The sequence below is a fragment of the Vespula vulgaris genome, chromosome 2 (genome assembly GCF_905475345.1).
Source record: "Vespula vulgaris chromosome 2, iyVesVulg1.1, whole genome shotgun sequence".
NCBI lineage: Eukaryota > Metazoa > Arthropoda > Insecta > Hymenoptera > Vespidae > Vespula > Vespula vulgaris.
In genome coordinates this window covers 11,228,889-11,255,107 of record NC_066587.1, presented here as the reverse complement: position 1 = coordinate 11,255,107, position 26,219 = coordinate 11,228,889, and the positions used below count along the sequence as shown (strand labels likewise).

The 26,219-nt window shown below is 35.2% G+C and overlaps 3 protein-coding genes across 4 annotated transcripts; 2 read left to right on the top strand and 1 right to left on the bottom strand.

Moving 5' to 3' along the window:
• Window positions 1-10,018: 10,018 nt before the first annotated feature.
• Window positions 10,019-20,659, top strand: LOC127073057 (uncharacterized). The gene is made up of 5 exons (XM_051014074.1): window positions 10,019-12,282; window positions 18,132-18,275; window positions 18,554-18,855; window positions 18,962-19,218; window positions 19,542-20,659. Exons 1-5 carry the CDS (start codon window positions 11,970-11,972, stop codon window positions 20,293-20,295), a joined length of 1,770 nt encoding a protein of 589 aa, XP_050870031.1. The 5' UTR covers window positions 10,019-11,969; the 3' UTR covers window positions 20,296-20,659.
• Window positions 20,660-20,782: 123 nt separating this feature from the next.
• Window positions 20,783-23,932, bottom strand: LOC127073053 (ATP-dependent RNA helicase DDX24). Its single transcript, XM_051014062.1, has 10 exons — window positions 23,586-23,932; window positions 22,996-23,479; window positions 22,692-22,918; window positions 22,460-22,605; window positions 22,068-22,360; window positions 21,778-22,000; window positions 21,611-21,722; window positions 21,430-21,547; window positions 21,181-21,358; window positions 20,783-21,109 (listed from the first exon to the last, which is right to left on the bottom strand). Exons 1-10 carry the CDS (start codon window positions 23,769-23,771, stop codon window positions 20,824-20,826), a joined length of 2,253 nt encoding a protein of 750 aa, XP_050870019.1. The 5' UTR covers window positions 23,772-23,932; the 3' UTR covers window positions 20,783-20,823.
• Window positions 23,933-24,389: 457 nt separating this feature from the next.
• On the top strand, window positions 24,390-26,206 carry LOC127073058 (uncharacterized). Of its 2 annotated transcripts, XM_051014076.1 has the most exons (4): window positions 24,390-25,043; window positions 25,132-25,368; window positions 25,539-25,808; window positions 25,935-26,206. In XM_051014076.1, the coding sequence occupies exons 1-4, from the start codon at window positions 24,497-24,499 to the stop codon at window positions 26,066-26,068; spliced, it is 1,188 nt and encodes a 395-aa protein (XP_050870033.1). In that variant the 5' UTR covers window positions 24,390-24,496; the 3' UTR covers window positions 26,069-26,206. The 2 variants fall into 2 exon arrangements, with proteins under 2 accessions (XP_050870033.1, XP_050870032.1); XM_051014075.1 differs by having other exon boundaries at window positions 25,539-26,206.
• The last annotated feature ends 13 nt before the right edge of the window (window positions 26,207-26,219 follow it).

Genomic DNA, 26,219 nt, shown 5'->3' with positions numbered 1-26,219 from the left:
TAAATAATATCGACGAGGTAAATGACAACGTAGCAAAGTGATAAAATATATAATATGAAAAGACAACGAGCCATTCTCGGAAGGTCCTATTACGCTAAGAACCTTCGAAAATAACTCATAGTTGATAGTTGCCCTTTTGAGCCATAGTTTGTAGAGTCCTCTTCGGTATATAGCCTCTTATTTGCTTCGTATTCTAGTCACTAGGCACATTCGAGTATTCCCTACATATAATTTATAATAAAAGAAAATTCAAATAAAAGGACTATTTTCTTTACTTTATGTGCCTAGTGAACTTATCTAAACTTACAGACGATCAAAACTTACGGTTCCAGAAAATTCACCAACCGTGCACATACATACAGATTTACACGAATATTCAAGATATTAATCCTAATCTTATTGTAATCTAAAATTAGCCGTATGCATTAAAAAATTCAGAATTCGCAGGAATAATAACTATGAAAAATGTAATATTTTTAACTTATAAGAAAATTTATATAATATAAAATATAATTAAATTTATTTATAAGAATTTATGGAAGAATTATTATTAAAAGTTATAAATGTACAAAGTATTAATATATTTAATACTAAATATCTGACATATAATCAAAAATCTTTGCAAATTTTGTGGAAAAGAAATAAAATTAGTTTTGTAATAAATGTAATTTTGAAACTGTTTGATATATGAATCATTTAATTTATGAAATTACAGAATGGTTATGAGGTAAATAACATATATATATATATATATATATATATATATATATATACATATATAAATATTATTAATTATAAGTTAATAAAAAACAAATCTAACAAAGTATTATTAAATAACTATTAGAGAAATTGATTAGTGAATATTATTATTTGTAGTAATAAATCTTGCATCAATTATTATAATGATATGTATTTAGTTAATTTAAATGATAAATAATTATAAACAAATGTTTCTATTTTTTGTAAAACACTCTTGAATATTCCTAACATTTCTAACATATCCTTGAATATTCCTGAATTGAATTTGTATACTGTATCTTATTTGTCCTTACTTCTATAAATTCAATCACATATTCATACAAAAAACATGTTATTTGCTTGAACACAAATACACATTAACACAAACATTTCACGACTATGTAATGAGTTTATGAAATATTACAGTACACTAATCAATTCGGAACAAAATTTCGTGAAATTATAATTTATTAACTAATTCTTAATAAACAATGAGTTCATATACATTCTCAGAAATTTTTATAATAGACACAGTGCACATTTATAAAAAATAAATTCTTCGAATAATTTCCAAAATTAACAAAAAAAAAAAAACAAAAAGTCGATAGAAATAAGAGCAATAAATATTTGTAAAGTTCTTATTTTCAACTATTTAGAAAAAAGTTTATAATATAAACCTATTTTATTATTGTTTCCTAATTATGATTAACTTCGTTTATATGTTTATAAACGTTATCAGTATCAGTAAAGTTCAAAACTTTGTATTATTGATAATTATTGTCGTGAAAAATGCGAAAATATACGGAAATTACGATATAAGAAAGAGAAATTATTATTAATTTACATAATCAGTATAAATGTTTATTAGAAATTTCGCAAATTATAAACGGACCTCGATCAAAGTATAATTACATGTAGTATAATTACAAGGTATAATGCATTAGATACAAAGTATAATTGATAGCTATAGATTAAGGAAGTAGCTGTAAAATAACACAAAAAGTGGACATCTGCAGAAAATTAATCAGTATACTGGACAAGTCGTTATTAGGATGATAAAACAAAATCTAAAAATAAATGTAATAACAATAATTGAATTCCTTAAAAAAAAAAAATAATTTAGATATTAATCTATCTGTTAATACTATCTGTGCATAGTTTCATACAAAATCAAAGGTATCACAATCAGGTGTCCCGTAAAAAATGTTTCGTAAGCGAAACGAATTGGAAGAAATGAAAGATTATAATTTGCAAATAATAATATTGGCAGATTAATGGAGTACTGGAATAGAATTATTTTTATAAATAAGAATAAATGTAATATTTTCGGATTTGATAGACACTGTATTATTTGAAGAAAGAAAAATGAAAAAATCCAGTTCATTACTCTAACTTATTACGCGCCTGAATGAACTCATTGTATACTAATTAGAGATTCGAACCAATTTGCTATAATCGATTGTCAGAACTAATAACCATTGCATAATAAACTACTCTCAAAATAAATACTAGTATGTTCTAGCATATAATCACATCAATCTATTAGTAAGTAGAGAATGAAAAAGAAAGAGAGAGAGAGAGAGAGAAAGATTTTATTTATTCATTATAATATAATGACTCTATTGTTCTAATACTGGTATATAATTATATTAATAGTATACAAGTATTTTATTTATTAAAATGTTGAATGTCGCACGATCACCGGTGGCCCATATCGAACTTTCCATCCAGGCTGTTATGGTTATTTTATGTAAAATGAAACGTGATCATGTAATACTTCAGAATATCATCAGCAGGTGCATAATTATCATATATGATGCAATTTTCATACTATTTTCGACTTACAAGGGAGAAACGAAGCATATTATATTTACTATGCTTTACTATGCTTTTTTATCGAAGTCGGATGATTAACATCTGACTTTTCCGTTAATATTTTTTATTCGCGATATCTCGCAAATTTGAAAATAATACGTTTAAGAAATTAGAGAAATATTAATTTTCAGAAATCGATTGATATATTAGAAGATGTACGTTAGAAAAAATATATTAATTACCTATAATTACGAGAATAACGAAACTTCATTCAACTTGGTAATATCTTGTATATGGCTGTCGTGAAAATTTCGAATATTTCAATCTATTATAAAAAAATGCCGAAATGTTAAAAATACGATATACAAGTATAAAACCTATCTCACAAATTACTTTATTAATCACAATTATGGAAATAAACAACGAAAAAACGCAAAATCTACTAATAAAGCCAAAAAATGCAGAGAAAAGTAAAAATATTATCATGACATATTTTCGCTATAAATATCTTTTACTTACGATTGTTGTTTGACTCGTGAATAATACTCTTTAAAAATCATGTTTTTTAGGAATCGATTGATGCACTAAAAGAAGAAGTGTGATAGAAAAAATATGCTAATTAGTTATAATTACGAGAACAACGAAGCTCCATGCAATTTGTCATCACTGATCTATCTAATATAATAAGTACCAATTTGATGATCGAAATAATTGAACTATTTCCATTCAATATGAACGAAGCATCATTTCGCATATCTTTGTTGAGAAAGCTGAAAATTTTTCGAATCGTTATAATAAAAACCACGATAACGTATATCGTGTATCTCCAAACCATGAAAATGAAGAAAGAGCTATATATATAATAACATATAATAATAAGATCGTTTATGATCAGAAAAAGTATTACTTCCCGTAATAAAAATCTATTGCAATGTTTTTATCGCCTATAATAAACCAGTTAATAAGTATTTTTTTTTTTTAAATAAAGTAGAGATAAAACCATTTAGAAGTAATATTGAATTACTATAAGAATATTTACTAATAATATTTAATTATTACTAAAATACTCAATGATATATATATATATATATATATATATATATATATATATATACACATATAATTTAAATAGATAGATAGATAGATAAGGTAGTAATTTCATTCGATAATAGTGAAAATTAACGAGTGATACTTAAGAAAATGTATCGATGACAGGAAAGTGAATTTTAAATAGAACATTTTTTAAAAAGAAATACTTGAAATATGAATTTTCAATCCTTTGATCATTTTAATGATCAAGATGTTAAATATCTTGCAATTACATTTACAAGTAAGCAAGGTTCATGGCTAAGCGATATAAAACTCTCGTATGTATTGAATGATCCTTAAGTATTACAGTCATCGAAAGGAAAGGATAAAAAGGAAAAGGAGACACACGTACCGTTATCAAATCGTCCAAGCAAGTTCGATGCGTGCACGAATTGGACGTTGTAGCAATTTTAATTCTTTCCTTAATGGACATTCCACGATTACTAAGGCGACAGCAGACGATTTCGTTAATTAGTGTAAAATAAATCGAAATGAAGAAACGCGAAATATGTTACTTCTCTTTCTCTCTCTTTCTCGTTTCATATAGCTTGTTAAAAAATAATGAAAGTTGCTCCTCTAATTAAATCGTTCCAACTAAAAAGTGGATTTATGACAATTATATTGACTTTGAACTCGAAGATATTATATCAAGTACTTCCTTGCAATTATCGTACAGTATCATATAATATATAAAGAAGCTACGATTAAAAAGCTTCTTACGTAACTCCGTGTCTTCGTAAAAGTCAATGACTTTCCGAATATAACAATCGCTTCCGAAAACGCATAAGTGTTCGAATGCGAACGAATTCCAGGGTTGATATTTATGGTCCTCGTTAAACGTACACGGTCCAAACGTTCTCGCTGTAATAACTCGAGAAACGAAAAAAATTGCGGTTCCTCGAAGGCTCAAAGCCCATTCCGGTTTGCACGATTAAGGTTTTACGTCGTTGCAACGGCTTGAACAAACATTGTTTTCGCGAGAGGCGAGAGAATTTTGCGGTTCCGATTATTATCCCGTGTCGTAAAGAAAGCTGCTGCTTTTACGCCTTCCATCCTTCCCTTCTCGACTCACCTTCGTCAAGTCCTTGCGAAACACTTCGAACAATAACATCTCCCTTTGTATTTTTTTTAACATGAGATGAAAGAATAATGAAATATGGGATATGTAAAGGATTCGAGTGCAAACGTTACACGGTAAAAGAAATAAGAAAAAGGCAGAAAGAGAGAGAGAGAGAGGAGAGAGAAGTCATGGATGACAGTCGAATGTTAATTTACTTGGAGACAAAGTGTCAAGACGTGCCAATGCGAAAGCCAGAATTGGCGAGGTGCGTCCTGCGTTTCCATGATTTCATGCTAATTTAATGTATCGGACGATGGCATGCATTCCAATGTCATCTCTCTTAATAAGTATGGTACGCATTTCTTAATAGTCAGGAAGTCGTCGGTCGATTTAAAACGGGTAGAATGACCGCACGCTCTCGTTTCTTTCTTATACCATATTCCAAGTAGCTTTGTTAGAAAAAGATTGATCGTATTAATTGGTATAAGAACGGTGTGAAATTAATACAATTTACAGATCGGTGAACAAATGAAGAGAATTCAAGCTATTCATGATCCTTGAAAAATTATTATATATAAACCTTTATCGATAGAAACAGTACAAAAATAACAAAATGAAGATAAACATTTGCCATGAAATTTCTCGATTTAACTAATTGAACGAGGTCGTCGAAATGATTTCGTCTTACTATAGAACTTTCGTTGCATTCTTCTCTCTCTCTCTCTCTCTCTCTCTCTCTCTCTCTCTCTCTCTCTCTCTCTCTCTCTCTCTCTCTCTCTTTTTACAGAGAAGAGAAACACCAATAATCGTTCTCCACGAGTGGGTGTAACTACAGAAATTACAGAGCCGGCCGTTTACATGGCATACTCGTACGATAACGCGTTCCTGCTACCGTGTCAACTCTTATCTCGAAAAGTCTTCGTATCTTGAACAGTCATACTGTTCTCTCCTATCCCTTTCATTTGCATAAAAATTCACATAGAGAGTACTTTATAAGCCTTACTGCCGTAACGAAATCTCTTCGTTCGCGCGATATAATTCGTATCGAGTGAATTTGATACGATCCTTGAGAATTCTCGCGTCGATATTTTAACTACGATATTGCTATCATACTTTTTTGTTTTCTTTTTTTTTTTTCGTTTGATTACCATTCCTCCTTGGAAAGAATCATCGGTCGAATCTGATTCTTAAATTGTTTCGATAAGAGATAAAATTGAAAAAAAAGAAACAAAAGGGGAAGAAAAAAGAAATTTCAGTGAAAGAAAAAAAAGAATAAAAGAAAGAAGAGAAATAAAGATTTTCTCGAGACAGAGGCAACGAGTCGACGCTTGGAACTTATGAAAAACGCGCGACTCTTCGTGACCTCAGGCATACTGCCCTTTGTCCATATCCACTTGGAATTCTTTAAAAGTTTCTCTCTTTCTCTCACCTCAACCCTTTCTCTCTCTTTCTCTTTCTCTCTCTCTCTCTTTCTCTTTCTCTCCTATCTCCTTTTTCCACCATAAAGACGAGAACACCAGACAACAATAAGATGAGGGGAGACTGTAAGAGAAAGAAAGAAAGAAAGAAAGGAAAATAGAAAGAAAGAAAGAAAGAAAGAAAGAAAGAAAGAAAGAAAGAAGGAGAGAGAGAAAGAAAGAGAGTTCAGTTAAAGTGGCGGTGGCGACGATAAAAATGCCAAGTACCTTGCAATTACAACTGCAGGTAAGCAAGGTTCGTGGCTAGCGATGGCTACGAGCGAACATACAAATCCATCCTAAAATCTTAGGATAGAAAATATAAATTTGCTAAAATAAATATGAAGTATTTAAAAGTTACAAGGTATTCGTAAATAGTTCGATAGAAAGATAGTATCAAAGAAGAATAACAAAAACGATGACGGTTTTCAAAATTTGCTCGGAGATCGCGAAAGGTTTGTAGATGCTTCTACGAGAAAAAGCAGAGACCTCGGCAAAGAGGCCTTCCTCTCTAGCGGAGTATACTCGTCTACGTTCTTCGTTGCGCTACTAATAAAAGATATTGCTCCACGAAAGAAAAGAAAAGAAAAGAAATAGAGAGAAAAAGAAAAGAGAAAACAGAAGGATGAAAAAGAAAGCTTCTTGGGTATTGTACAGCACCTGCCACCTTCGCTGACTTTGATATTGCCTTGCTTAACTTCATTTGCACGTGTATTATTTTTATTGTCTTAAGTAGTCGGTAGATACGTGAACATGACTGTTCTTAAAGCATTCGGTCTATTTCGCTACAGATTCGTCAAGCATATTACATCTGCTGTACTTTTCAAGGTGAAACTAAAGAAGAGATAGAGAATGAAAAGAAAGAGAAAGAAGAAGAAGAAGAAGAAAAAGAAGCAGAAGAGGAAGAAGAAGAAGAAGAAGAAGAAGACGAAGAAGACGAAGAAGACGAAGAAGAAGAAGCGAGGAGAAAGAGGTCGAAGCCTGTGCAATTTCAAAATGGAATCGAATGGCTAGTGTGAGCCGATCTCAAAGGCTGCGATTCGAACGGTCCTTTTTCTTTTCTTTATCCTCTCCCTTTCTTTTGCTGCTTCCTCGGGGAAGATCCAAGAAGAGAGAAATCGATATGACCTCGCGCAAGGTCTAATTAAATCTATAAGGTTCTCGGTAAGCAGACGATGACCGAGCCGAGCCGAGCTGATGGAATTCCAGGTACACCACCGGCCTCCGTAGAGAGAGAGAGCTTAGATACGAATTCCTCTCTTCCAATTGGACCCTCCTCTTTTCCTTCCACCCTTCGCTAAGGTCGCTCGAGCAGAGAGAATAGTTTCGCAGTGAAAGAGAGAGAAAGACAGTGAAAGAGGGAGAAAAAGAGAGAAAGAGAGAGAAAGAGAGAGAGAGGTTCTCCAACGGAACGGCCCCGAGAAACAAACTGGTATGCCAACGGGATTTACGAGCACCGTCTTCGCACTTTTCCAAGTGATTAGGATCGCCGGGTGAGCAGCGGGCTCGATAAGCTTCCACTTTCGATCCTCTGCCCGGGATTTTATCTCGCGAATCTTGCGACTCTCGAACGAGCGTCATAAAATTATCGCTCGTTTTGCGCTGTAATTACCCTCCCTTTCTACCACCACTACTATAACACCACCACCACCACCACCACCATCACCACCACCACCACCACCATCGTCAACACTACCACCTCCACGTACGAAGATCCACGCGAGAGAAAAGTTGAATCGAATTCCTCCTTATCCTTCCGACGGATCATGTTTCGTTATCTTTCAAAATCGAAAATTGGAAAGAAACTATATTAAAGTTTAACGAGTACACGGAGAGCGTGCATCTAACATCATGGTGTTCAGTGAACGCACCACTGTTGTTCCATGTAATTCAAGAAAGTTACTTCGACGTACGAGGCACGTTCTCCGCTACGTTCACTCGTACTTCATTCTCATAAATTATGTCGTACGTTCCCGCGATTACGCTCGCGAAACCCTTTGTTTCGTCGTCATACTTGTCCTCGGCCTCGTCGTCGTTGTCTTCTCTAGAAAGATAGAGAGAAAGGAGAAAGAAGATTCCGCACCACACCCTGACTCGCCTGGTAATAATAATTGTTTGCGCCTCTTACATCGAAAATGGCGTCCTTGTCCTTGCAAGGCTACCACTCCGTATACTCGAGTCTCTTTTCCAACGATCCTTCTAGCAACGCCGTGGGAAAATCGTTGCGATCGCGATGGCACCCTTCCACCCCCACCTTCTTCCATATCTCCTCCTTCTCTTCCTCCTCCTCTTTCTTCTCTTCCTCCTCCTTTTCCTCCTTCGACCAACATCGTCTCTTACCGGCCGCTCGCTTTGACTGATCTTTTAGCGAGATTAGTTCCTATCTCTTGTATAGTCTTTACTAAACGCATCCGCGGTAAATATAGAATTAAATGGACCGAGACATTGCTACCGACGATATTAATAAACTTCACATTTCACATACCCAAGACTCTCTCTTTCTATCTCTCTCCCTCCTCTCTCTTTCTCTCTCCCTCTCTCTCTCTCTCTCTCTCTCTCTCTGTCTGTTTGTCTGTCTCTCTCTCTCTCTCTCTCTCTCTCTTTCTCTCTCTCTCTCTTATGAATGAGAGAGAAAGAGAGGAAAGAATTTCCTCTCTATCATTGCTCCTGCGGTATCTTTCTCGAGTATCGTCGAGGTTCTCGTTCTCGTCCTCGTAACTTCACCGTCGTTAAATATTTTACAGTTTTTCGCGGACGTCCACGACTCCACATCGTCGAGTCGATACATCGAATCGAATTGAAATCGTTCGAGGAAAAAAGTAACGTCGAATAAACGAGTCGTTCTTTAAATAAAACATCGACCTTCCAAGGCAAAATAAAAATAGGAATGACCGTGAAAATGAAATCAAAGGATAGATAATTGTAAAGTAAAAAGATTTCAACTAAATTTACTATTTACTTATATCGTCGTAAAACAAATCAATTAAATCGGCAAACGTTTCAGATCAAAAAGCGGTAGTTCGTTCGATAATAGGATATTGCACGTTATCTTTGTTACACAATGTCCTGTTCTTTTTTTTTTCTTTGACTTAACGTAGTCAACATTTCCATCGTTCATCGAGCGCAGCGAATGATCGCTTGCGCGTAACACGACAACTTGATATTGCATTATATCGATGAAGCAATAAAATCCAGCTTGCACATACGTTACGCATACGAATATATATATATATATATATATATATATATATATATATATGCATTGACCAAAGATAACACGTATCGAGACGCAGCACGGATGACGATGCAATTATAAACTTATGAACAAAAGAATGAAGAGTTGAATCGATACAAGTAGTTAAATTTTGTAAAATCTATTATCTACGAATTAGATTATTTATTTACAAACAACTAATAAAACGATAGCTTCCTAGAAAGGAGATTGAAGATTCTTTCTTTAAAAAAAAAGAAGATAGGGGAATATAGTTTTTCACGAAATAGTTTAACAGAAAGGGACACGCGTACGTCCGGAGGAAGCTCCATTCCGCTCGATTACGCTCCAAGAGGATATTATATGGAGGAACTATTAAGGGCGGTTCGCTTCTGCGGGTAACAGCTTCTCGAGCATAATGGTAGAAGGATCCTTCTATTGAATAAACCCACGTCTCGCGCGTGAGGTTAGACGAGGTATAGTAGTACAACGTATTCTGTTGAGCAACAACGACAACGACAACAACAAGAAGGAGAACGACGAGGACGATGAGGACGACGACTTGAAGCAAAGTTTGCCAAAGACTGTTCGGCCGAGTACAGGCTGGTAGCATAGTGTGACGTGTGAGATGGTAGAAAAGGTGGTGGTGGTGGCGATGGTGGTGATGGTGGTGATGGTGGTGGTTGTAGGCCCACGAGATACAACACATACTACCGGCCTACGTGTTTCTTCTTTCTCTGTCGTAGTGTCAGCAGGCCTCTTACGCTCGGCTCACTTTGTGCGAGGCGTCAGTGACTTCGCGTCCGCCGTTCCGATCGGATCTTCTCCTGGATCAAGTACACGAAAGCTCATCTCTACGTTCGTAGATCGTTCGTTGAGTATCTGAAAAGCGTTTAAATAAAATCCATTAAAAAGGATTCGCGAATAATTTTGATTGGCGTGCTCCTCGACGAGCCTTCGAAACTCCATATTTATTCTCTTATAAAATAAATATGAGAGAAGAGAAACGATCCCGTAAAAACATTCGACATATTATTCAAACCTCTGAAAGATGAACGTTCCAGAACTTCGCTCCAAGTGGAAAGATCTTCTAGATCGTTCGTTCTTTTGAATAGAATGCTAGGAGAATTCGCTCGTTTAGATCACGATTTCTCTGGTGCGATTTAAAATCGCGCGGTAAGAAAACTGCTGCTGCTGCTGCTGCTGCTGCTGCTGCCGCTGCTGCTGCTGCTGCTGTTGCTGTTGCTGCTACTCCGATCGATCGCTTCGGCATGCGAGAGAACGGAGCGAGATATCGAGGCATTTGAAGGGCTCCCCATGGCCTGCGAGAGAACGCAGAGCGATAAAACTTGGAGAACGCGAGAGGGAAGGAGAAAGAGGGATATGTATCTTACGTAGCACGTGAGAAAGCGGAGATGCACCGGTAGATCGTTAAACGCGACGGGGATCGAACCGCGGGAGATAACCGGCGTGCAAAAGAGAGAAAAACAAAAAAAGAACAAAAAGAAAAGAAAGGAAAGAGATACCTACGTATAAAGAGAAAAAGGGAGATAGAGAGAGAAAACGAGAAACGACGAAGGAAGAATCGCAGTACGCTCGATAGATCGATCTCGATCGTGCATCGGAATCCTCTCGAATCTTTTCCCGCCGTTTGAATCGATCTCGGTCGATCGATTGAAAAAAGTGCCGACTCGCGAGTGTTCTTCTTTCGGAAGCGTTTCAGAAACTATCCGCGAGTATCTAGAACGTGCCAAATCGAACGTCTGCTACGTACAACGAATGCAAAATCGTAAACCTCGATTTCACTACGTACTGTTGCAGCTTGGTAACAGTTTAGCGTGTAGTGAATGAATTTTGCCTTTATCGAGAAAAATTCAAGAGGGAAATAAGAAGAGAAATAGAGAGATTGGATAATAAATAAAGAGGTAATAGAAAAAGAAGGAAAGAAGGAAGGAAGGAAGGAAGGAAAGAGAACACGTTGAAAGTGACAGTGAATGGCAGGGTACGAAGAGGCCGAGTGACATAATCGAAGAAAGTGCTAGAGTAAGAGAGAAAAAGAGAGAGAAAGAAAGAGAGAGAGAGAGAGAGAGAAAGGGGTATAGAGAGAGAGAGAGAGAGAGAGAGAGAGAAAGAGTGAGAGAGAAAGAGAAAGAGGGGAGAGGACCGAACCTGTTATTAACCGGTAAACGCGCAGCCGCGCTCCTGTCAAGGTGGTGGTAATGAACCGACGAGAAGGTGCAGAGATTCGAAATGCTTTTAAAGACAGGGAACGGTACGGTCATCCGGCCGGTGCGAAAATCAAATGACGAATCGCCCGAGAGATCGGGCACGATGCTTCTTCTTCCTCGTGTGTTTCCTTTCTCGTACGATCCTCGAGCTTTTCGATCGTTCTTCCAATAGAAAAGAAGAAGAAGAAGAGGAGGAGGCTCGATCGTGATATGTTGGAGAGGTGTTTCAGAGAAAAAGAAAGAGGAGAAAAGAAAAGGAGTTGTGTCGTCCTTGTGATCGGTTAGATCGAGAAAGTAAGAGAAAAAAGATTAGGAAGGAACAAAGGAATAAGAAGAAAAAGAAGAAGAATAAAAAAGAAATATAAGGAAGTATGTCGTCGAACGGTGAGTTCTCGACAATGTCCAGCGAGGAAATGCCCTCGTTACCGAAGAGTCTACCGAGTTCTCGCGAGGCGACGGCCGAGGGTAGTTCCGGCTCGAGTGGCGGATATATGCCGCTTCGAGAGTTCCTAGATCGATTTTCGCTACCGAGGGTCGTCAGGCTTGAAGGTACCAGCGGCAGGCCCGTCCTCCTTTACAAACAACAACAGAGATCTCTTCGAGTAACTGCTACCTTACTGATACATCGATATCGACACGACGTTAAAGTAGGACCAGAAATTGTCATTCCTGAGGGTTATCCAGGTAAGTTTCTCTTATCGTTATAGATGTATCATATTTGGAAGCTAAACGTTCTGATTCATCCTAAAAAGAATCACTTTCTTTATATTCCTCTTTTATAGAGGTGCAAGGAATAGACTGTGAAATTGATGGCACGCGATACCTCGTCTTCTCGCTCCAATTGATCCCAGGCAAATTGTGTAACAACATGCGTGGTGACCGCGGCGAGCTTTACAACTCGCTCATAAATTCGTACTTGCTACGTGGCAACGTAACGCAGGCTTATGTAGTATGTAGTATGTAGTATGTATCTATATCGCGAGAGTAGTAACAGTAAATCGCGGTAAGGAAACGTTATTTAACGCCCACGAATTCGCGGACACGCGGATGGAAAGGGAGCATTATTCACGATGAATCCAGGACACAAAGCGAAATCATTTTTCTCTCTACCCTTTGTGCCCACGTATGTTTCTATGTACACATGAGTATTATACATACCTATGTGTACGTGTCTAAACATACACATATTTTTTTTTCTTTTTCAAGTGCATACATATATATATATTTTTTTCTTTTCCTTTTTTTTTCAAATGTAACAACAAAAAAATTTATCAGGTTTTTCTTTTTCAATCAATTTGAATCTTTCCAATATTCTTCCTAGGATAAACATCTCGACTCGACAACGCTAGCTCGTCGTCGAACGATTCCAATCGAACGATGGAAAGATCGAGAGTGCAAATTCTCAGGTGGTCTCGCGTAAACGGAACGCGCCGTGTTTCGAAGTCCAGTTGCGCTCCCAATGCGGATTTCTGACTAAACCGATTCAACGACCAGTTTCCCTTCTGCGTCATCGTTGGAATTTCAACGCGTGCAACGCGCTTTCGTTTCGAGGCCGCTTGACTTTCGTCACACGGCTAATTCGATTAGTTTGACGCACGTGCGTGAAATTCGCGATTGGATTCGTGATCGTGAGAGAGCATGAAGGAATCGCGTGTCGTTTCCTTCGTCGTTATTCCATTGACCTATTTTAAGGCTCGCTTGTTTATTGCTTGAAAGAACTCATTTTCCTATAACTGTAGCTTTTCTTTCATCGTAAAAGAAAGAGGAATATTAAAGAAAAAAAGAAATAAAAGAAGAAAGAACAAAATGAAAAAAGGAAAGAGAAAAAGAAAAATAGAAAAGGATTTCTCACTCCGTCGAGCAACATCAATGTTAAACGACGATCTTGTTCTTCCCTTCCTTGAGATCTCACGAAGAGTTAAGACGTTATAGCAGGATCGAAACGACGTCGTTAACGTCGAAGGAATTAGCGAGACGTCTTTCGTATCGTCGATGTGCCGTCGCCTTTCGTATCGTTCGTAATTTTCTCGCCGATGTGGAAAGAGAGAAGGCCACGGCAAAAAGGGGTACCACTACTCGGCTCGTGATTCTCTTCTACGAAAGAAGACGAAGAGAAGGAGGAAGAAGGCGACGAAGAAGAAGAGGAAGAAGAAGAAGAAGAAGTAGAAGAAAGACGAAGAGAGAAAGAGAGAGAGAGAGAGAGAAAGAAAGAAGTATAAAGCTGCTGTGAGAGAAGCAGCATTAGAGGCGTATGCTCCTCTCTTCGTGCTCGCTATATATCATCGTAATCAGCTTACGTTCGCGTGTAAAAAGCTCGCAAGAAAAGCAAGCCCGTCTCTTATCCTCTATTTTTATCTTCTCAATCCACCGAACGATTTCCGAGTGCAAGAGAAACGAAGAGAAAGAGAAAAAGAGAGAAACAAGGAAAACTAGAGAAAGACAGAGAGAGAGAGAAGGAAAACGGTAAAACGATGCTGGGAAGAAGCAAATGAAGACATCGTTTCGTGGGATAAGAAGAACATTATTGCCATCTCTTCTTGAATGAGTACCTCGAATCAAAATAGCTAAAGTAGAACGAGATACGTCTACTGAGATTGAGGAAACATTAAACGGTTTGTTCCGTTTGTCGAGTGTCTCCTACGAAGGGTTGGAAAACTAATTAAAAAGTAAAAAATAAGAAAACTAGAAAAAAGCCACCAGATATAATTATACGTGGTAAAAAGGATAATAATAGCCAATTTGCTAAGATCTATTAAACTTAAGATGGAAGAAAACGTAATGGAATTATACGATCTACCTGAAAACGAAGGATTTCCGTTTCTAATTTCATAAAGAGAAATAGGAAATGAAAAATATAGAAGGAAAGAGAAATATATACATATATGTGTGTGTGTAGGTATCTTAGTTCTCTATGCGTTCTTGAAATCGGTAGTACAGCGAGAAACGGAATCTACTTCGAGAGGAACTTGAACCTTCAACCAGGATAAAATTACTAGGGAAGATTCAGCACGAGGATCCCGATTCCAAGGACCGATAGCAAGGATGGACGATATCGCACAAATCACCAGCTCTCGCTTAACCACCATTCGCGAAAGCCCTTGCAAACGACTTCGGGCTCCAGTTTACAGTAATTTATTAGGCGTGTAAAAGCACCGTCGAGTGCCACGAGATAGGTCGATGGCCAGACTTTCGATCGAGTCACGATTGAATCTACTCTTGCGTGTGACTCGAACGAGCTCTCTTTGTTTTTTTCTTTCTTTCTTTTTCCTTCTCCCTTTTACTTCTTCAATTTCTTTCGCACGTGCCATTCAAAACGATGCCTCCTAAAATTTTATAGAACGGTTTACGAGTTAATCGTATGAACGATCGTTCGGTACCATTTCGACTTTGTAATACAGCAAGAACTTTTCATTGAAGAGCCGACAGCATTGCATGAACAAGATTTATGAACCGTGATTATGAAAAAAAAAAGAAAGAAATAAATAAATAAAAAGAAAGCTAAGAAAGAAAATAAGAAAAGGAAAGAAAAGAAATAGATAGACTTTTGTTGAATCCTTCGGTATCTCTGTAGTCTCGAACGATCTTGAAAACGAGCTGTTTCAAAGGATGTTGCGATGTACATGCTAATTTGTGTTTCTACTAATAAATTATACGTTCTAATGACTCTTCACTTTATCAGCGTGAACGCGCTTATACGGTCTTAAAGAAGACTCCCTTCGTAAAATCTCGTCTCCCGCGTTCCGCGCTTTTATATCCACATTCGATATATCGTTATTATTCCCTCGACTACTATTTCCTTCTTAGACGGTTTTATGCGCAACGAGAACGTCGTGTGCCAGACGAGTCCTCGACCCGTCCTGAGTCTTGATTTTAAATAACAGTCATTATGACGTAGCTATAACTCTTCGAAGCCGGATACAGAGAAATTATGCGGATAGTAGCGGATGGGTAACTCCTTCGTGTGTACTTACGCTTTTCCCATTACTACTTCAACGTAAAACTTCATGTATTATTAACAACGGAGTCAGTCGTTTTAAATGTCTTTTCAAATGCGTAATCCTAAAGATATAAGTCTCGTCGATCTAACGGCGAATTCGATAGATATGTTAATGAAAAAAAAAAAAAAAAGGAAGAGAGTAGGAAGGTATGCTCGAGAAAAAGGGTCTCCCCTTTTCTAAAGGTCGTCTTTAGAATTTCGAGAGTTCGACGACCTAAACCAAGATAACATCTGCTTTTCTATCGAAGCAATGGCCTGTTGATTCGTAGGGTCTATTGTACCTTTTCATCGAAAGAAAATCTTCACCCCCGCGTAGCGTCCTTTAGGTTGGTTAGGGATCTAAAATCTGAATTAGGATTGATTCCTTAAAAATACCGAGTTAAAACGTGACGGGGAATACAATAAGGCCCGAGGAACATCTGCTTTCGTCAGATAGGTTTAAAACGACGATTCGATAAGAAGACCACAGATGAATGAAAGAAGAATATAAAAAGGTAAAAGGAAGAGAGAGAGAGAGAGAGAGAAAGAGAGAGAGAGAGAATAGTATAGTATCGCTTTAGTACTGTTTTTCTCTTTTTCTTTTTTTCTTTTCTTCTTCTTCTTTTTCTTCTTTCTTTCTTTTTTTTTTAATTCTAAACGCACGTTTATAGTCACTATAGACGTACACAAGTACGTTTGTCACGAAACCTATCTAATGTTGATCTCCCGTGCCGAACGTTAAATTCTGATGCGTGTCTATGAATACCTTTTACAACGTGTTCCGTTTGGTAACGGGTTACGTTTACGACGCTATAATACTCGTACGACTAGGGTTCGCCAAGCATTGGTCTATGTCTACGTCTATGTCGCCTGAACATTTCTTTCTATATATACTTCTTTTATATATAATATATATATATATATATGTATATATATATGTATTTATGTTTTATAATACATTCGTACCAATTAGATATATCTATATACAAAACCAGGATCGATGACAAAAGATATATCAATCGATCGATAAATCACACATTTTTTAATGAAATGAGATTAATTAGCTGTGAAATTAATTAATGGAATAAAACGATCAAGAGATAAAATAATTAATGGGAACAAATAATCTTGAAATCGATCTTCAATTGAACGTCATTGCGAAATCTTTTTCTTTAATTATCCATGCATAACTATTAACCATGCTACCTTGTCAAGCGTAATAAAGTAAAGAAAACGAGAGAAGGCAATAAAATCTTGCAACGTTTCACCGCCTTCGACTCAGCAAAACTTTATTTTTCCGTGGATTTTTTTTCCAAGCGGATGCTACGATCTTGGTAATTACGAGCAGAAAGGCGCTTAAACAGCCGCGTTAACTATGCCGAATACACGCAGAGAAATGGAAAGTAAAGGAAGGCCGCAGTTGTGCAAGGGCCTACTCTTTACATTTTCTTTTCCGGACCGATCGTCTCCCCTTCTTTCTATTACTTTAGAACGTTATCTTCGTTCCGTGCGAACGCTGTTTCTCTAACATCCTTATCTTTTATATATTTTAATAAAATTCAAGATATAACTATCCGTTGTTTCGCTTAACTCATTCTTTACTGATCTCAGATATGCAAATGAATTATTCTACGAGAAAAATTATTAAAAAGAAAGAAAAAAGAAAAGAAAAGAATTACTGAAAAGATAGAAATAATTTCGATTTCATGGGATCTTTTTATTTCTATGATTCGTTCGTACGATCAAGTTTAATGACCAATTCTTCCAAAATTCTTATAAAATAAAAATCAAAATAAAAGTCAAAGTAGAAGTAATTATCAGGGAGAAGAGAAAGATGCAAAATTCTACACGAAGAATTCTCTTTGATTTCGACGTAAAAAAAAAAAAAAAAAGAAAGGAAAGAAAAGAAATTCGTAGGAAAGAACGTTTCTTTCGGAAAGAAAGGAAGGAGAAGAGGCGGCATGCAAGAAAGAGAAAGAGGTAAAGGTGAGGTAGAAATAGAGGTAGAGGTTGAGGTTGAGGATGAGGATGAAGAGAATCGTGTTTCTTAAAGACCACGTTGAACGAAGAGCACGCACGCGCGCGCGCGTGCATTCGCCCATCAGGCCGGCATTCTTAAATCAATTAACGACAACGAAAAGAACCGGCCGACCTTCGATCAGCCAACCCATTCGAGAAGAGACTACTGTGTCTCTCGAATCTTCTTCCTCTTCTTTCCTTCTCTCTCTCTCTCTCTCTCATTTGTTCTTTTTCTTTTTCTCTTTCTCTCTCTTTCTCTCTGTATTTACCGACTCGCGCTACTCAAATCGTTTCTCTTTGGGGTTCGACAAAATGCCGCCCTTTTTATAATCCTCTACGACGAATTTAAGAAAATATTTTCTCCTTCCTCTTTGCTATGTCCTACGACACGAATATCCTATCCTTTTCATAGAAATTAACAAAAATTTCTTTCATAGAATAGAAAACCCTTTGTCGGTAAGATTCTAACGAGATAAGAAACTCTTTTACAAAGTTTTTTGATTATATAAAAATAATACAATTTTTGTTTCCCTCGTAGGATGGTTTTCTGTGATATCCGGCAATAACACAACGGGTAGTGCACGCGTCTACAGAAGGGTGGAATCCTTGGTACGAGCCGGTGTACCAGCTTTCCTTCTGGCGGCGCCATTGAGAGCATATACACTTACGCACTCGAAAATGGGTAATTTATTTTTTTACTAGACTTTCAGAATTTTTCTTCCGTATGAAATTGTAATATATTTCTTCTGTTAGAAATTTGTCAAACGTTCTTCTTTCTATCTCTCTTTCTTTTCTCTCTGTTTCTCTTCTCTCTATGACGATTGAAAAGAAAAGAAAAAAAGAAACTTTCTTTTCTCTATTAGAAATTGTATCATTTTTAATTTATCAAAATGAACGAGATTTATTTCTATGATTCAAAGAGATCTATACATTCCTTTTGTTCTTATTATTTGATTTTAGAAAATGGGAATCTTCGTGCTCACTACACAAAAACTACGATAAGAGCCGGTGAGATACTGCGACTGATAGCCGTTTTTCAAGATACGAGAAAATGCACCTCGGTTACTTTTGGTATCTCCGGAGGATCATCGGAGAGAGATCAATACGCGCAATGTTTGGATCCTCACGGACGAGAAGTGTTTGCACCACTCTCAGCGAGGGGTGAATTTTACGCGATATGTCAGAACGGAAGTACGGATACTGGAAGCGATGCAGTGCTCTATAAAGTTCATCATCTTGCAAAGAGGCCTTTACCTTTGAGAGTAGGTTGCACTTTTGTCTCTTCTAATCATCAAATTATAATATTTAATTATTCGTTTGTCGAGTTTTACTTTTCTTCAAATGTAGAGATTACTTTTATTTTCATAGGTACGACTGATAGCAGGTCCACTGCCGGTTCCATTACCAAGAGAATATGGTGGTTTGATGCAATTGGAATCTTCAACGCGTGGTCCTATCGTTTTAGGATGTATAGTTCCAGAAAGGCCGGTCCATAATCCAGAAATGTTGGAATTAGTAGTATCTGGTAATGGTGCACCTAGAGTGAGAAGAGCACGATTAGGTTATCCATCAGAAGCAAGATTGTTGGCATCACCGAAGATGCAAAGACTCCTTGCCGCGTGCAGGTAAAATGCATTATCCCTTTTCCAATGAACATTCCAATCCGTTGGTAATAATAAATGATTCCCTTATGGATTCAATGATTTCTAAAAAAGAAAAGCTTCTCTTTATAAAACATTAAAGACTGTTAGACGATTCGCACTTACCATTTTTCTTCGTATCTAAGATACACGATGGAACGCGTAAGTTCTTTAGCATAAATGCAAAAGGCACGTTCAAAGTAATGCGACATATACGTCGATGTCACGTAGGACGGTATGCATTCGAAAGATGCAAAGCGTTCGCGAATGCATGTTCGAGCGTGGCTTAACTGGTTCTTCCACTTTAGCCGAGCAGTCGGAGATCGTGCAACGGAACCACGAGTGGCACCTTTGAAATTACATCCAAGCACGGAGAACTTAAAGGAGATGCATTTGAAGAAGATCAAGCCGAAGCCGGAAACGAGACCGATACTTCAGAGTTTGAGGGATGGCCTGGAGCAACTGAAGAAGACTACTGTTAGGGAAAGAAGCCGGACGAGGCAGAATTCTGGAAATGGTTTTCTAGAAAGGATCTCGAAGCTTGCTCAAGGTAGTCGTAGCAGAAATCCCGCTAAGAAATCAGCGTCGTTCACATTCGCTGTTAGACCCGAAGTCGCTATGAAGTCTCAGGAACGCTACTCCAGTTTGGAGCCAGAAACTACCTCTCGACAGAGTCGCGTGGACTCTTCCAAACAACCTGTACAAAGATCGGTGTCGACCAGTGTCTTGGAGGTTCCACCAACGAGCGTCGAACTTCAACCGAATTATTCTCGCGTCCGTGACAGCCTGACACCTCTTCCGCCAGTTCCACAACCAACGAAGCCCAAAGCCGATGAGATTTATGCAGAGATATGCGACAATAACACGACTGTCCAGATACAAAACTGTCCTGGAAGTCACGTCATGGCTAGCATTAAGATTATCGTAAAGGGTAATGACGCTCCGTTGGAAGAACAAAATCCAATCCGCAAGAATAGATATATCAATTCGATAATAATTAACGATCAGATCGACTCAATTATCAGCACAGAGGACGAAGTTATTTACAATACGATATTTTGAACAGATTGGATTACGATCTATCTATGTATTTCGATTATTCTTTTCTTTTTGGAGCCATCAGAGATACCATTTAGAAAATAGAGATGGGCTGTGCTTCGTGATCAATATCGCACCGATCGTACTTCTCTCGTAGTTATTCTTTTTCAATTTGTATTATATTTACGTAAGGAAAATTCTTTGGAATAAGTATGCGTAAGTTTAGTTACGAGTCTAATATACTTTGTACATATTTTTTGCCACATGTGTTAACTGTAATAAGGCTACGTACGCGCGCATATTAAAACTGCAGATCGCTCGATGTAATTAAAAAAAAAAAAAGAACAAAAAAATTAAAAAAAAGAAAAAAACAAAAAAAAACAAAAAATATGACTTTATAATTCATGAATGATAAAGCTGAAGTAACACCAGTTAAAAGTAATCCTTTTTATCACCTTTTGAGGACGACAAAATAATAAAAAATAAATGTATGTTTTTGATGTCCCTTTCCTTTTTCGTTTTTTTTTTTTTATTAACCTTTATACATTAAATTTATTTCGAATTCTGTACTTTTCTTTTCTTTATCGGTCTTTTCCTTTTTAAAGAACCTACGTTCTTTTTTGTCGTTTTTTTTGGATTTTTTTCTAAAACTTTTTTCATTATATCGATTGCTTTTGAATAGCCTTGATTTAAATTGTAATCTGTATTAGTATCCGGATATTTTCCTGAGAATCCTTTTGGAACTAATGGTTTTGATAAGAGAGATGCTAAATGATGTCTTTTTGTCTTCAACGAACGTCGTAAATCTGCTATTTCCTTTGATTCCATTGTTGTTTCTCTAAAATGAAATATAGAAGAGATCAGTAAAATAAAATTTAAAAAGCATTAATAATATGGAAGAAACATTACAGTTGATCTTCATCCAAAATGATATCCATATCTTCTACTGCTTTTTGTAACCACCCTTTGTGTACATTATTTCTTTTGCATTTTAATTCTAAGCTATCTATTTCTCTAGCAATATCGATTCTTTCCTTTACGGCTATTAACAGTCTATCTATCACTGGAAATGTAGGTATATCTTCGGCTAAAAAAAAAAACAAAAGATCATATTTCAAAAGTAATCAAAATAATTATTAATGATAATCGTAGACTTACTTCGTCCTAGAGTTTTACACAATTTGCTATAATTCTGTTTTTCTGATGGTTCCATCATAAGAACTGTTATTCCTTCTTTTTGAGCTCGCGCGGTTCTACCACTTCTATGTACATAGCTCTAAAAATTTATTGATAAAATAATGCATAATAAAGTATAAATTATTGTTCAAGTAATATATACCTCAGATGTCCTAGGGACTTGGTAGTGTATTACATGTTCAACGTTAGGAATATCTAATCCCCTTGCAGCTACGTCTGTTGCTATCAATATACCATTCTCATCAGCCTGAAATCTGCATTATTTTTTTTATGACTATAGGTCACTAAAAATCCTTTATAATTTCTTACCTTTCAAGATTTTTTAAACGTTGTCTTTGTTGCATGTTAGCATGTAAAGGTAAAGGATTACATTCCAATATGTTAAAAAGAGTGGCCAAACGTTTAACACAGCCAATACTGTTACAAAAAACTAAAGTTCGTCCACTGTGTCTTTTTAAGAAATAATAAAGGTAATAATCTTTGTGATCTATTGTACATGCAATTCTACATTCTGTCAAATTGGTAGCAGTACCTGAGAATAAAAATTAATGTTATAATTTGTTTTTTAATAAAAAATACTAAGTTAATAATCTGCTTACCAGTTTCTTTGGTAATATCCACTATTTTTGGATTTTTTATTTTTAACATATCTATGATCTTTTGTAATTTTTGACCGGGTGTAAGTTTAAATATTTTACTTTTTCCAAATCTTTTCTTTTTCCTTTGTAAATAATCAGGAATATCATGAACCAAGGTTAATGTAGCAGAAAATACAAAAGTTTGTCTTTCCTTCGACTTCTTTTCATTCGCATTAATTCTTTCTATTATATCTTGCAATTCTTGAAAATGTCCTTTTTCTAACATTCTATCGGTTTCATCGATCGCTAAATATCTGATATATATACACATTTTTATTATTTTCTTATTAAAATCATTATATTAGAAAAAACTGATCATATTGGCATTAAGTTTATTATATTTATACACATACTTAATAGAATTCAATTGATTCAGATGCACATTACCAAGTTGTATCAATTCCCATAATCTTCCTGGAGTGGCAATTACTATTTCAGGACCTTTACTTAAAAGTCTTTCTTGTTTAACAGCAGCCATGCCACCTACTACAACTGCTATCTATATAAAAGATTTATCTTAATAAATAATATTAAGTAGATTGGTTAATAAATATATAGATCGATTTTTGACGTAATTTTCATTACCTTTATATCAGTATATTTTGCAGCTTTAACAAGATGGTCTTTTATTTGAATAGCTAATTCTCTTGTTGGCGTTAATATCAATGCATACAATGGTTTTGTCGAAGAATTTCTTTTTTCCTCTATTTTTACATTATCTATTACACGTACGCATCCAATTCCATCAATGTTAGCATTATTTTCCTCTAATTCTCCCTCACTCGTATCAGAATTCTCACTCCTATCAAAATCTTTAACATATTTAGATGTGATATAATAAACACTAACATTATTCATATTAAGTCAAATAATAGATATACATTCTTACCATCTTCATCATTGGAACGTTCCAATTCTTCGTCATCACTTTTATCTTGTAACTGATCTTGTTTTTGTTTTAGATGTTTATTCTTTAATTCTAATATACCATTTAAAATAGGAATACCAAAAGCTAAAGTTTTTCCACTCCCTGTTTCAGCAGCTCCAAGAATATCTCTATGTCCTAATATCGCTGGCGCCAAAGTTAAAGATTGTATAATTGTAGGAGTATAAAACTTTTGATCCGATAAAGCTTTTATTATCTCATTCGGTGTACCAAGAACACTCCAAGCAGAAACGTTAATATCTATTATATCGCTTTCATTACAATCAGTCCTATTATCTTCATTTTCATTTAAACTTATAATTTTGTTAGACTTTGATAATGATTTTGTATTTGATTCTTTGATTTTAGCTTTCTTTGTCCTAGGCTCTAGATCTTTATTGTTTACAATTTTCTCTTCTATATCGTCACATTGCCATTTAGATACTGACTATATGAAATATATATACATATGTAAAAATTATGTTATTAACAGAGCAAAAAGATGGGATAAAGATGGCATACTTACAAAAAGATAAAAAATAAAAAAGAATTACCTTACTCCTTTTCTTAGACTTATTCGTAGTTGCAACAATCTTTGTTTTTTTATTGGATTTTTCTAAATTATAATCAGTTAATTCTTCTATACCTATTAAACCTTCAGCATATCCATCAGAAAATACTGCACCATCTAACTTGAATGGTTTCCATCCATTAGATTCTATGTGTTTTAGTTTCGTCATTTTCTTAAACACTTGCTACAATTACTGTTAATAATAAATTATTATAATTATTTTTCTAGAAGAAAAACATAACCTCACTACTTGAAAACAATGCTAAACGTCGACACGCGGTACGATACACAGTAATCTCGATAGTTTCGATCATCGAGAGATATCGAAAATTAAGTTAAATGATAGGTTATACAAATTTTTCATTATTACGATTACTGATATCGAATTTTAAAAACACTACTTGTTTCTATTCCATCCAATCGAATACAATCATTGTAAAATGATTTACCAAAATTGTTTATAACTTTTCATTTGTATAAACAGAAACCTTCATGTCAACACAAATGCTTTGAAGTCGGTTTATATATATATATATATATATATATATATATATATATATATATATATATATAAATACGATTCTGTTTCAGGTTAAAATTTATCATTTTATATTAAAAAGAAATATATAATAAATGTAGGTTATTAACGAATTTTCCTATAAACAATTATCCTGTCTTTTCTCTCGAATGATAACGACCATATGCTATTTTCTTATTTACTTATATTCTTATAAGTCATTTGTGTATACTTGCGGAAGGTCAGAACGTCTCGCAAAGGAAAGAAAAACTTGTATATTCATAATATAATGCTCGATAGACGTAGATGCGAAATCAAGTCATATTTAATCTTCGTCGGGATAAAACTCAAGAATTTCATTTTATTTAATCACGAAGATGTATAAAAAGGCAAATAAAGTGATTAGCACTCCCATCGAAAGTGAATTCCCAAATAGTTCATTGTCGATGTCCGACATAAAGCATAGCTCGTCGGATGGTGTAAAACAAATAAATACAAGTGGTATTAAAAGAATTGCATCCGATAGTAGTACTAATAACAAAAAAATCAAACGTAAACGAAGAGTTAGAAAATTGTATAAGAAAGCTGCCTATTATAATAAAAAAGGAAGAAGATTAATCTTATCGGAAACCTCTAATAGCGAATGGGAAACACAATCTATAGATACGTATACGGATAAAATAAAATTATTACAAACGAAAGAAAAGAAAAATCAACAAGAAATTCCATATAAATTATACGAAACTCCGGAACGTATACGTGATGCGAAATATAACGATCACAATAATTTCTTACTCTCACCGAGTTTAATCTCTTTAAGATCAAACGATAATTCTCCGAACAAAGATATCGTCGATAAAGAAGATGATTTAGTATTTTTGGATGAAGATAACAAAGAAATTGATCGTATCTCTCCTATTTTTGGTATGGAAATTATTCGGAATTATGAATATAGTTTTTTTAGTAAATTCACAAATTGATAAATTCCCTCTTTATTATTAATTGTTATTAGTGAGATCAAATCAGGTTAAGAAGTACCCATCGGCGAGAGAAAAAACATCGGCGAAAAAGTTATTAGTAAATAGAGAAAGTGGAAATTGGCTCGTAGATGTTCAAATACCTACGAATAGTGCCGATTTATTATGGGATAAATACATATCAGAGCATTCCGATGAATTCCCTCAACATTTTCGATCTAGTAACATCTATAAGGCTGATACAAAAAAGATTGATACAGAAAGTGATACTGGTGAGTTTTCGCATTTATTCAATCATTAAATTTCACGCGCGAAATAAATATTTTTCTAATTTATTTTGGCTTTTTTAAGTATTATTTTGTTTTTGTTGTAATGACATTGTTTACATGTAATATGTTGTACATGTATTCTATAATTTAGAGGAACGTTATTTTATCTTCAGATACAGATGTTGGCGATATTTTAAATATACTTGATGGAGAGAAATTAAAGTTATTGAAAACCAGAGAATTGTCTAGAATCAAGGGTAGTTTCAATAAAAGAACGGGTTTGTTAACAACAAACAATGATAAGATTGTTTATATATCAGACAATGAAAGTGATTCGAAATCCTGTAAATCAAAATGGCGGAGAGGAAAATGGATTAAGAAAAAAGAAAAATTAATGTTCAGTTCAAGCGATAGTACGGATTGTGAAATAGAGAAACAAAATGGTAAATTAATGTCATTTAAGGAATTTAATGCGAAGCTTAAAATGAATAGACCTAATCGTGATTCGAATCGTAAAATGAAGAGATATCTTTCGTCTCGAAATAAAAACCACGTATGTACTTCTTTAGCTTCGTCGTCCACAATGTCGAAAGGTAACTCTAAAGTTAAAATTAAATCGATGATGTCTTTAAAGGCTGTACATTACAAAAGACAATCAAGTGGTAATTATCATATAACGACTATAGAGTCTTCGTCGTCGTAAAATCAAAATTTATTTATATTTATTTATCTTTTTCTGGTCTATTTATTATTTATATTTATTTATTTATGTTTTCTTTATTATTTTATTATACTTATATTATATATATTAGATGTACTAAAAGTATTGAAACATATCAAATAATGTGTCTGTA

Coding starts and splice junctions, on each gene's coding strand:
- LOC127073057 (XM_051014074.1), top strand. CDS start 11,970: ATGTCGTCGAACGGTGAGTTCTCGACAATGTCCAGCGAGGAAATGCCC. Junction 18,856..18,961: donor AGAGGCCTTTACCTTTGAGA/GTAGGTTGCACT, acceptor TTATTTTCATAG/GTACGACTGATAGCAGGTCC. Junction 19,219..19,541: donor AGACTCCTTGCCGCGTGCAG/GTAAAATGCATT, acceptor CTTCCACTTTAG/CCGAGCAGTCGGAGATCGTG.
- LOC127073053 (XM_051014062.1), bottom strand. CDS start 23,771: ATGACGAAACTAAAACACATAGAATCTAATGGATGGAAACCATTCAAG. Junction 23,480..23,585: donor AGTCTAAGAAAAGGAGTAAG/GTAATTCTTTTT, acceptor TATTTCATATAG/TCAGTATCTAAATGGCAATG. Junction 22,919..22,995: donor ACGTTCCAATGATGAAGATG/GTAAGAATGTAT, acceptor AATATGTTAAAG/ATTTTGATAGGAGTGAGAAT.
- LOC127073058 (XM_051014075.1), top strand. CDS start 24,497: ATGTATAAAAAGGCAAATAAAGTGATTAGCACTCCCATCGAAAGTGAA. Junction 25,044..25,131: donor TCGTATCTCTCCTATTTTTG/GTATGGAAATTA, acceptor AATTGTTATTAG/TGAGATCAAATCAGGTTAAG. Junction 25,369..25,538: donor TGATACAGAAAGTGATACTG/GTGAGTTTTCGC, acceptor TTTTATCTTCAG/ATACAGATGTTGGCGATATT.